The 12,085-nt window shown below is 36.0% G+C and overlaps 1 protein-coding gene across 3 annotated transcripts in view; it reads right to left on the bottom strand.

The window, feature by feature from the left end:
• LOC112017480 (uncharacterized) overlaps positions 1–9,836 on the bottom strand; it is a 34,043-nt gene extending 24,207 nt beyond the window's left edge. Inside the window, exons 1-4 of one of the 3 annotated variants that reach the window (XM_065765221.1) lie at positions 9,358–9,836; positions 8,757–8,815; positions 3,724–3,805; positions 3,454–3,521 (exon numbers count right to left, since the gene is read on the bottom strand). In XM_065765221.1, coding sequence (XP_065621293.1) covers positions 3,454–3,521; positions 3,724–3,805; positions 8,757–8,815; positions 9,358–9,660 — 512 coding nt within the window. In that variant the 5' untranslated portion in view covers positions 9,661–9,836. The remainder of the gene's footprint in view (positions 1–3,453; positions 3,522–3,723; positions 3,806–8,756; positions 8,816–9,357) is intronic. The other 2 variants (XM_024049930.2, XM_065765222.1) reach the window with 2 other exon arrangements.
• Positions 9,837–12,085: the final 2,249 nt, after the last annotated feature.

Here is a 12,085-nt window from a genome sequence, read left to right as displayed (position 1 = left end):
AAGAATAGTTTGCTTATATAGAAAAACTAAATCATAATTCTAATTGGGGTAGGAAAACATAATTTTCTTATTACAAAAATAACCTTGCTTCCAAATATTAAAATACTAACAGTCTAATAAACTACTAGGACCTAAAAAATAAAAATACAATTGTCCTGCAAAAGTAAATAACACTATTTTTTTTTTTTTGATAAATAAGTAATGTAATTTTATTGAAAATCAAATATACTCTACGTTCACGATGATGAACACAAAGTGTCAAAAAGTACTGAAGTCTCAAAGGGAAAATCTAAGAAAAACTTGAAACTCTAAAATAGAAAAACGTTGTGTAAAACCCCCAAAAACAGGACCAATTAAAAATAGTATTAGAAAACAAAGTTTTCAGCTAGTCCAAGGAGTTCTTCATGTCTTCAAAAGTACGTCTATACCACTCCTTCCATACAAGCCACGTCAAACAAGCCAGCACCATATTCCAAATATTCAAGCCATGTTTACCAAACCAATTTCTCTAGCTAAATAACAAAGAAGAAACATTCCCCAGCATAACCCACTGAATCCGAAAAATCTAAAATGCAACTCCCCACAAAGCATAAGCAACATCGCAATGAATTAAAAGGTGATCCACCAATTCCCCATTACTTCGACACATACAACATCAACTCACCAATGACATACCCGTCTTAGTGAGATTGTCCAAAGTAAGAATCTTTCCCAGTGCTGTTGTCCATCAAAAGAATGAACCCTCTTGGGAACCTTAACTGAACAAATGCCTTTCCAAGGGAAAGGGACTGTAGAGGCACCCTGAATCTCCCCTGTAAAAGGTAGATTGTTCAAAAGTGGGCTGAGGAAAAGAAATTGTATGACAGTCATCCTATTTTCTTTAAGGTGTGCAGTTGGTTGGCTTTTCCATTGCCTCACAACTACTGCTTCAACCTTGAAAATTACCATACTGACAGAAAAATATTTAGGATGAAAGTATTGTGCTAAATATACATCTCGCAGTTTCTCTTTCATGTCTTCCCAACCAGTAATCGCAGGTTTATGCTTTATGAAGCAGAGACGTTCAAGGTTCTCCAAGAAAATTTTTACTCCACCTATTAACTTCAATTTTGCAAACCTGACCTTCTTGCTATCTGCAAAACTTATTCACAAAAAGAATTGCTCCATCTCATTTAACCAATTGACGAAATCCCATAGACGTCTTAGGTCTTTACGACCATCAAAATAAAGTATCTATGAGGTTACCACTGTTCACTAGAAGAGGAAAATTCAAGAGCCTAGACTGCTTAATTTGTTGCTGAAAGTGCATGTTGTGCTTCATGGATTGGGGTCTGGCCCGTATGGGCTTCCATTTTTTAATATATGTGTGTGTGTGTGTGTGGCATGTGTGCATTGTAATTAGGTCAGTTAAGATTTTGGATAATGGGCTTTTTTATATAAATAATAAAAAATTTATTCAAACATTAAAAAAGAGTCACCCAAGTGTACATGACGTATACAGCTGGAGATCAATACAATCAAGAACACAAATCACAATCATCCATCAAATCAAAAATCGAAAAAATAGAATGGCTTTCTACGATAGACATTCAATCTAATAGCGTTCTAAAAAAATAAAAGTTTTAAATCGATTACTATCCTTTCAGAATCCTCAAAACACCAGTTCACTACATGCCGGTTCAAGTTGGGCCAATGGTCTTGAATGGAACAGGTCTTCGATCAACTAGGATAAGTTGAAGGAAGGTGGGTTAGGGGAGGGAACTTAGATGGGACCATCGGGTAACCTCTAAGATCGAATCGGTGGAGGCTTGGTGTCGCAGATGGATTGGCGGCAACGCTTGAGACGGCTTCTTAGTGGATTTCCAATGGCGGACATGGAGGCAAGGGTTTGTGTTTTGCAATGTCTTCTAGTTGTTTTGATGGACTTTGGGGTGTTTGGGAAGTTTTGGCTTTGATTGATGGTTTGTGGTGGGTGGATTCACGGCAGATTGATGATGGCAACTTGGGTTTTTTTGGGCTTTGATGAAGGCTGAGACCATTCTATTTTTAATTGTTTTTGGGCTTGGAATTCATGGAAAACATATTGGCCTTTTTTTTTTGTTCGTTAAATTTTTTTTTTCTTCTTCTGGTTCTAGATTGATTGTGATGATGCTTCAAATGGACCAAGATTTACTCTGATACCAAAATTGACACAACAATCCAATTAAAAATTAAACAACAAGAAAATAAAGGATAGGAACCAAGGAGTCAACACCAAGTGAGGAAGACCACTAGGAGTCAACACCTAGGATTGACTGGAGTCGGCAAAAACTAAAAATAAAAATAATAAATAAATAAACTTTTTATTCATCAAAATCATCTACAAAAGGAGTACAATAGTTTGCTTATATAGGAAAACTAAATCCTAATTTTGATTGGCATAGTTTGCTTCCAAAAATTAAAATACAGATAACCTATTTTACTAATAGGACCTAAAAAATAAAAATACAATTGTCCTGCAAAAGTAAATAATACTAAATTAAAATAAAAATCTCCTTGTGCCTCATGCATCACTGTGGTCTCAAACCTCACATACGCAGTCACACCTCCAAAGACTTGGATAAAACAACACCAGATGACAAACAGAAAATATTTTAATTGAATCTCAAGCACCAGCTCACATGGCCTAACCAAACACCGATATAAGTGACACAAATTTGGAGAGTTTGTCAACAATAAACTTGTAAAATGAACAAATCTTCACAATCCCTAGCACACCTTCATCTCCCTCACTCATCTTCAATCTTCGATATCTCCTCTTCTCCATTCCCCCTATTGCCCACCATCAAATCCCTCATCCTTAAGATCATCTGTGTATAAGAGTGATGGGGAATCGGTGGATCACCTACTCCTTCATTGCTCGTATGCCTATAACTTGTGGTCATTTGTGTTCAGCTTTTTGGGTGTATCTTGGGTTATGCCTAAACGGGTGGGTGAGTTACTAGCTTGTTGGTATGGAGGTGTCTGGCGTCATACAATTGCTTCTATTTGGGGTGCTATTCCGCATTGTATTATGTGGACTATATGGAGGGAGTGGAACAACCAAACTTTTGAAGGGGAGCAGTCTATCACTGAGTTGAAGCACATTTTCAATTTATCTTTGTTTGAGTGGATAACTGCTTTGAGTGGTCTTCCCATATCCTCTTTGCTGGATTTTCTAGATTTATGTAGTTTTGTATGGCACTTTGTTTCCCTTTGTACCCTCCCTGTGTACCAGGGTAGCTATTTTTGCTGTACCACTATTTTTTTTTCAATAAAGTTTTTATTTACCAATCAAAAATAAATAAAAATCTGTGTCCCTGCTTCCTTCATCAACATTTCCAAAGTTTTTAAGCAAGGCACCGCCATGATCCATAAAGAATTTTTTACAATTACTAAGTTTCCAAGAATCTCTACGAAATTAAAATAACTTACCCCCATTTAACCTTGCTTTTGACAACATGTCCATCCAACTGCATGACCACATACGGATCACTTGTTCCCTGGAAAGCACACAAAAGGTTGAAACAGTAACACTAAAACAGAAAACAAAAGGAAAATACAACTACTGTGATATTTAACTAACTTGAAGCACAAATGGAATTAAACGTAGGTGATAAAAATGAGTAGCAGTACTCGTGCCTCATGGGAGTAACAATTTACAGTTATCCCTCTATACAAGAAAGATTAGAGAAGATAACCCACCCAAGGATCCATGGCAGGTAAATCCAAACCCTTTTTTAACTTTATGAACAATTGGCCATCATATATCTCACGTACAAATGATCTGCATGTATAAAAGTCAAATTTCTATGAGTCATAAATGGCCCATTTTATATTTGCTCATGACTAAACCCGAATTACTACATGGACAAAAATTTATAAACATACCTCAACAAAAGTAAAGAACAACTGTTTATGGTCAATTAATCAAGCTTTTTTATAATAAGGATATACTATTGATATGAGTAGAAAAATACAAAGGAAGTGTATCAAGCTACTCCTAAAAAAATTACCATCTAAAAATTCTATCCCATAACTTCAGCTCAAATGGACTCATAAAAAATGTAAAAAAGTTTGGCTCAAATGGCACTTCCTATTCCCACAAGAATAAATGGAGGGTGAGATCGTGAGTTCAAAACCTACTATGTGAGGTGTAACTAACCAACCAAAAAAAAACTAAAAGTTCTAAAAACATGGAAAGGGGACAGCCTAGGGCAGACATCCAACCATACAAGGATCTAAAAATAAAATTGCTTTATGACATGCAGGGGAAATTCAACACCTTCAAACATCTTACCATCCCTCTCTCTGCATATTGTCCATAAGATGCACAACGGAACAACATTCCAAATTGATATTCATATGCTCTCATCTCAACCAAATCTTCCTTTCCAGCATTCAACCATCTAAATCACATTCTTTGGCATCATCCAAGACACACTAACTAAAGAAAACACAAATAACCAAATATATCTTGCCACTAAGCAATGAAATATAAGACAGTCAACTACCCCACTGCATTTTCACATACAGAATCAGTTACATCCTTCCCAAAGGTACTATCCACGTAAAAAAGCTACTTTCCAAGCCACCTTGATACCCCAAATACTGTCCCAAAGGAACTTCACTGTTCTAGACCATTTCAACACATAATAAAATGACCAAACCTTCAAATATCTAGATCATGTTAATTTCCAAAGCATTTAATCTATACCCCACGGAACAAAAGTGAGAATATAATGATTCCCATTCCCAAGCATGGAAAGTACAAGTAAAACAAAGATTCCAAGATCGCATTCCCATGTCTATTGAATTGCCTAAATAAGAAGCAACCAAAGCGTTATTGTCTACAAAGTAAAATGATCAAGGAACAAGTCCTTTATGGAAGACCCACCACACCATAGATTGTGCCAACAAAGGATCTGCAAACCATTGCTCACTAGAATTTTGATTTGTTCAGAAAATACGTCCTAATTTCTTATGAGATGGAATGGAAGAAAGTAATGAAACCCACAATGGCTATGGATATTGAATAACCTCCTTTTACTTTCTCAATCCCTTTAATGCTCTTCCATAAACCAACCCCATGCAACCCTCTAACTATCTATGTTGTCCACCCTTCCTCCCCTATGCTTCTCCATATTTCACACTAGTGACACACCTCCATAATATAAATAACATACCCTTTTTTTTTTACAAATGAGGGTGTCCAGCCTTTGAGTATCTAACTATTCCCTCGCATGTATGCGATCCCTCCGTCCCACACGCACCAGGTTTTTTTTTTTTTTTTTTTGATAGGCAAGAAGAAATATATTCAAGAAAACTGCTAGATGCAAAATAGCATCAGCAAATCAGAAGTACAAAAAAGAAAAGAAAGCAAAAACAAATAAAACATAAATTACAAAGAAAGAGAGCTAAGGAAAAGAGGAAGAGAGTCACTAGATGTGAGTCCCCAAGCTCTAGCCCAATCAAAAAGGGAACCAGAAAAGAAAGCAAGCATTTGGTCCTCGGATCTATCCAAATCCTCAAACGTCCGCCGATTGCGTTCCCTCCAAATACACCACGTCAAACACAACGGAACTAAGTTCCAGATGTAAGAGAAATGCTTACCCAACCAATTCTACCAACTAAATAGAAAATTGACACCATGCGAGAAGGAACCCATGAAATCACAAAAATCCTAAAGACAAAGCACCACAGCCGATGAGCCTTTCCACAATGTAACAACAAATGATCCACTGTCTCACCACAGTAACGACACATAATGCACTAGTCGACAAAGTCAAAACCCCTGAGCCGCAAGTTATCTCCCGTGAGGATCCTATCCCATGCAACTGTCCACACAAAGAAAGAGACACATCGGGGTGCCTTAACCTTCCAAATGTCTTTCCAAGGAAAAACAACAAAAGAAGAACCATGTAACTTATGGTAAAAAGAACGGATAGTAAAATCCCCGTTTTTTGTCAACTTCCATTTCAAACGATCACCTTCAGTCCCTGAAGGTTAATTGGATGCCAAGAGACATAGGAACTCCTCCACCACATCTGCCTCCCATTCATTAGGACCTCGATTGAAGTGAACATCCCATATTCTCCTATCCCCTGCCCCTTGACATATCAAAGAAGACTATACAGAAGCCTCTCTGTTTGCAACAAAATTGTACAAGACTGGAAAAGCCAAATTGAGAGGAAGATCTCCACACCACCTATCTTTCCATAATTTCACTCCATCCCCCACTCCAACCTTATACTGGACATTTTTGTTAAAATCCTTCCAGCCATTCCGAATACTTCTCCACAAACCACAACCATTGCCACCCCTTCCCAACTTAGAGGTCCCCCCCCCCCCTCCCCCCCCCCCCCCAATCTTCCCCAAATTTCAAAGCTACCACCCTCCTCCAAAGCCTATTCTCCTCGACCCTGAAACGCCAAAGCCACTTTCCTAGTAAAGCTTTATTGAAAGTGGTCAATTTCCTAATACCCAAGCCTCCTTTGGCCTTAGGCATGCACACCTTATCCCAACCCAATAAATGAGTCTTAGGATCTCCCCACAAGAAATCCCTTTGCAGCTTCTCAATTTTGTTAGCCACATATATAGGGATGGTGAAAAGAGATAAAAAAATAATTGGAGAGGCTAGATAGTGTGCTTTTAAGCAATGTCAGCCTACCACCTTTTGATAAATACAATTTCTTTCACTTTGCTAGCTTCCGTTCAATTTTTTCCAAAATAAGGTTCCAAATAGAGGGGGACTTATGGGATGCCCCCAACGGCATACCAATGTAAGTCATTGGCAAGACCCCAACCCTACAACCCAAAATCTCTGCCAAAACATACACATTATTTACCTCCCCTATAGGCACCATTTCACTTTTAGCTACGTTAACTTTCAGACCAGTCACAGCCTGAAAACAAAGTAGCAGCAGTCAAACATGAAGGACTTGCTCCACCTATGCATCACAAAACAAGATAGTGTCATCCGCAAAAAGCAAATGTGACACACATTCCGCTCTACCCCTCCTACCATCCGCCCTAAAGCCACAAAGTAAACCTACCCCCTCCATTCTCTTCACCATCCTACTAAACACCTCCATCATAACTAAAAATAGTAAGGGAGACAATGGATCCCCTTGTCTCAAACCTCTAAAGCTACCAAAGAAGTCAACTGGAGACCCGTTGACCAACACAAAAAACTGCACTATAGAGATACAGGTTCGAATCCAACTACACCATTTCTCCCCAAAGCCCATTTTCTTCAACAACTTCAGAAGAGCCTCCCAATTCACATTGTCGTAAGCTTTCTCAATATCTAACTTACAAATCACTCCCGGAATCTTACTCTTCAATCTGCTATCAACACACTCATTGGCAATGAGAACTGAATCAAGGATCTGCCTACCTCCCACGAAACTATTCTGAGATTCAGATATCAGTTGATCAAACACCACTTTCAATCTATTTGCCAGAACCTTGGCCAAGATTTTATACAAACTCCCCACCAAACTGATAGGCCTGAAATCACGAATGTTGGAAGCATCATTCTTCTTAGGAATCAAAACTATAAAGGTAGCATTAAGAGATTTCTCAAACTTGCAATGTTGAAAGAACTCTTCAAAGACCGCTAAAACATCTCTTTCTACTACTCTCCAGCAATGATGAAAAAAGGCCATAGAAAAGCCATCTAGACCTGAAACTTTATCCCCTTCCATATCTCTGACCACTGATAGAATCTCATCCTTCTCAAAACTCCTCTCCAACCAGCCCCTCTCCAACTCCCCTATTCGATCAAACTCCAATCCTTCCACAAAAGGTCTCCACTCCTCAGACTCTTGATATAGAGTTTTATAAAATTGAACTACCTAAGCGGCCACTTCTGCTTCTTCCTCATAAATCACCTCATCCACTTCCAAGAAACTCAGATGATTATACCTTCTATGAGAATTGGCCATCTTGTGGAAGAACTTCGTATTATTATCTCCCTCCTTAATGCATTGCATCCTTGATTTTTGTTTCCAAGAAATCTCCTCTAGAGAAAGAAGATGCTCTACTTTTTCACTTCAATCTTCTCATTTCTCTCCATCTCAGTGAGTCCAAGAACCCCTTCCTTAGCGTCTAGTAACTCTAGAGCCCCCAATAAATCTCTCTTCCTACGCCCAACATTGCCAAACTCTTGGCGATTCCACTGAATAATGTCTTCTTTCAAAACTTTCAATTTTTTAGCAAAAAACATAACTAGGAGTACCCGAAAAAGAATGGCAATTCCACCATGAATCTACTCTATCAACAAACTCGTCCGTTTTTAGCCACATATTCTCAAACCGGAAGGGGTTTTTCCCCCTCCCCATACCCCCTATCTCCAAAAGAATTGGGAAATGATCTGAAACGAGTCTTGGAAGAATCCGTTGGAACACATCCAAAAAGTGTTGCTCCCAGTCCTAAGACACTAAAGCCCTATTGATCCTAGACATGGATGGCTGTACAATGCCACTAGACCATGTAAACCTCCCTCCCTCCAACGGCAAAACTATCAAGTTTATATCTTCAATAAATTCAGAAATTACAAGGAGGAATCTCATGAGATGGCCGCATGATGCTGGCAAGAGGTTTCAAACCCAAAATCTCATGGATATCATGAGGCCTTAGAAACCACTATGCCAACCCCTTGCGGTTACATACTTTTAATAATAACAACAGATACACTAAGCCTTTAACTATTAATAGAGAAAATTAACACATACTCCGAAAGATACACTGCCTTACAACCTGCAGCGTCAACTTCACACCTTCCAACATTTTCCTGAACAAAAATTAAAATCAACACATAAGATCGCACCAGAATTGATCAAAACCAAACACTTCTTTAAGTAATTCTCTACTGTCTAATTTCCCAAGAAAGCCAATAATAAGTAAATTTTTAACTTTTTTTTTTCTCTTGCATTATTTTATATGTATTCCAATTTAAAAAAATAAATAAAATTTTGCGCAATTTTATATAACTCAGATACAATTAAAGTGCAAGGCCTAGTTAAGTTGAATTTTTAGTGTAGCGTTTAATATGCTTATGTACTTAATTTTCTACTGATCGCCTAGCACTGAAACATTATTTTCAAAATTCAAAATCCAATAGTCATTTTTTCAATCTCGCATCTCTTTAAGCAAATTAAGAAAAATTAAAACAAGAAATTTTCAAAAAACAAAATTCAATATCCAATACTCAAATTTTCAATCTCGTAATTCTTTACTCTTGTTAGTTATTCTTCGTATTTCTATTTGTTTCAGACAATATATATATATATATATATGAATTCTTAAACAATTTGAAAAGAAAAAAACATTTACAGGGGGGCTAGTGTAGGCTTCGAATGCGAAACCGGCAAGAACGACGGCAAGATTAAGATCAAACGGAGGCCGCTCATTCTCGTTCTCGTCAACCGAAATTGTTTCGATTTCGGAATTTTTTTTACGGAAGCAACAAACGGAGTAGTACACTCGGTCTCGGCCTCTGAAATTTTCCCGGAAAGTGAGAACCCTAACTTTCCTGGGAAAAAGAGACGAGAATCGAGGAGTGAGGGTAGGGTTTCGGAGATAAGGGAACTTGGCGGAGACGCAATGATGGGATTGGAGGTGCGTGGCCGTGGCCATGAGAGAGTGAGAGAGAAATGGGTGAGAGTGAGGTTGTGATTGTTTTGGTTCTTGAAGTGGTAGTGTGTGGTAGTGGCAGTTTGTGTAATTTTGTAAAATAAAGGGCGGGGGGGTTTGTTTATGTGGAAATGGGCTTATTCGCACGTTCACGTAAGTGAGAATGGAAGCTCTGAGAATGAAGTAGAGTGTAGAGCCGAAGAGCCACGTGGCCACCGGTCGTCCTAGATACTTTGAGATCATTCGTTGGTGTTGACAGTTTATGAGGTTGGGAATTCGTTTTTTAAAAAAAAAAAAAAAAAGAATAACAGATATTTCAAGCTAAAATATTCTTGGGTTTTATTAATGAGTGGTAATTATTAATAAATTATTTTAAAAAAATTTTTATACAAAATATGAAAGTTTGTCAAAAAATTAATAATTTTTTTCTTTTCTCATAAAAAATTTCTTAAATCAATGTTCTTAAAGCATTTATTAACTTTTATCAATATTGTTTTCCAAAATGTCACAATTTTTTCTTTGAATTTTAAAAAGATCTTGAAAAATCTCTTTTTTCTTCCTTAAATTTAAAAAATAATAATAATAATAATAATAATAAACTTTTATATTTACTTGTGACCAATAGTTTTGTGTTACTTGCTCATCTCATATGTATTATTTCTTTTTGGTTTTTTTAACAAGAAAGATGTTATGTCTATAACAATTTTACAACAAATCACAGGTGGTTAGTTGTTATTGGTTCAAATTTGAAACTAACACTAAGATTACTTTTTTACCCCAACAATAATAACCAGTAACAACCTGCCACTTAGGATTTGTTGTAAAAATATTGTAAAAATATTGTAGACATATTATTTCTCTTTTAGCAAATGTAATAGTCCACGTCGAACTCTCTAATACTTAAATTAGTGACACCTATTTAGATAGATAGGATAAAATAAATGAGAATGGATGGAAAAATAAAATATGTACCATTTTGAATAGTTTAAGGATAAAAAAAAAATTCATGCAAATTTTAGGGTAGAAAACAATATTTTTTGTCAAGATGTTTTGTTTTTGTGCTATTCATATCTTTCTTTATTTTTTTAAGTTCAAAAAAAAAATTCATAGTTGTCCTCCTATCCTCCTTGTGACAAATTATATTCTTTTTAATTTTTGGTCGTTTTTAATTTATACTTTATAAGTCATGATAATTTAATCTTTCTTTATTTCTATTACAAACCACTAAAAGAGACGTCCAACATGATTAGAACATTTTTTAGCACCTATCATATCCAAACGAAACTATTTTGTCCACTCTACCATATCATCTCTCTCTCTCTCTCTCATCCATACTCAGTCTTGTTTCTGTATTGTGTTTTACCCTCTTTAATATGTAGAAAATGACAAACCATCCAAGATAACATGGTACTATTTAGGTGTAATAAAGGATAATATAAAATTTTCTCCCATCAAATAGGTTACTCCATTAGTAGTTTTCAATAAATATAGATGGAGGAGATTGTCCTAATTTATAAAGTTTAGGGCTTAAAATGATAATATTAAAAAGTCTAAATTTAACCTGTCACAAGGGAAAATCTTTAAGATTTATTTTGGATTTTCTCCTCTTTTTTGTCTTATTTTTATTAGAATCGAGATAGATATCTTTGCTTTCCTGTATGAGAAATAGAGCTATATTTTTGCATTCTTGGATGAGAAATAGAGATATTTGTTTACTTTTTAAGTTGGCACTCTCGCTTTTTATTTCATTTTAAGAAACATGTCAGAAGGGGGTGAAGAGAAATAATTTCTTTTTATACCTAAATATATATATATATATATTTATAAATCTCCTTCTAATACTATGCTCACACTCTTCTTATGTCAAACAACAGGTACCTTTTGAGATCAATTCCAAAGGTGAAGGTTAATTACTGTTACTAGGAAGCTAATTAGTGTGTAGACATATTAGCTAAGAATGGGGCATATCGACAAGAAGATTTTACTAGCTTTGTTTGTCCGCCTTCAGATATTGTAATGCTTTTATACTTTGATGCCATTAGCATGTATCGTAAGAAGCTCTGCCCAAACTTTATTGCTTTAAATTAATATAGTCTCTGGTTTACCAAAAAACTTATTACATTACAAGAGTTATTACACCATACCAAACATACAATTACTTTCTAAATACGACCTTCTTTTATCCAAAATTATTTTTTAACATAATAAATTAATGAAAATAAGTTCTCTAAACAAAGAAGAATATAAAAACATTGAAATTGTTAGGTTTTGAGTTTGTAATGTTGGCAAACCATGACAAAAAATAAGTCTCGTTGATCAAGAATGGTGTACTTTCAAGTCCAAGACAAAAAACTAAGTTCAGGATGAAAAAAAAAAAAAAAAAAAGAGCTACAATCTGTTTCATTCGATTGGTACTCGATCGATCGAA

The sequence above is a fragment of the Quercus suber genome, unplaced genomic scaffold (genome assembly GCF_002906115.3).
Source record: "Quercus suber isolate HL8 unplaced genomic scaffold, Cork oak 2.0 scaffold_23, whole genome shotgun sequence".
Classification (NCBI taxonomy): Eukaryota; Viridiplantae; Streptophyta; class Magnoliopsida; order Fagales; family Fagaceae; genus Quercus; species Quercus suber.
Note: the sequence above shows the minus strand (reverse complement) of the source record. Positions and strands in the feature narration are given on the sequence as shown.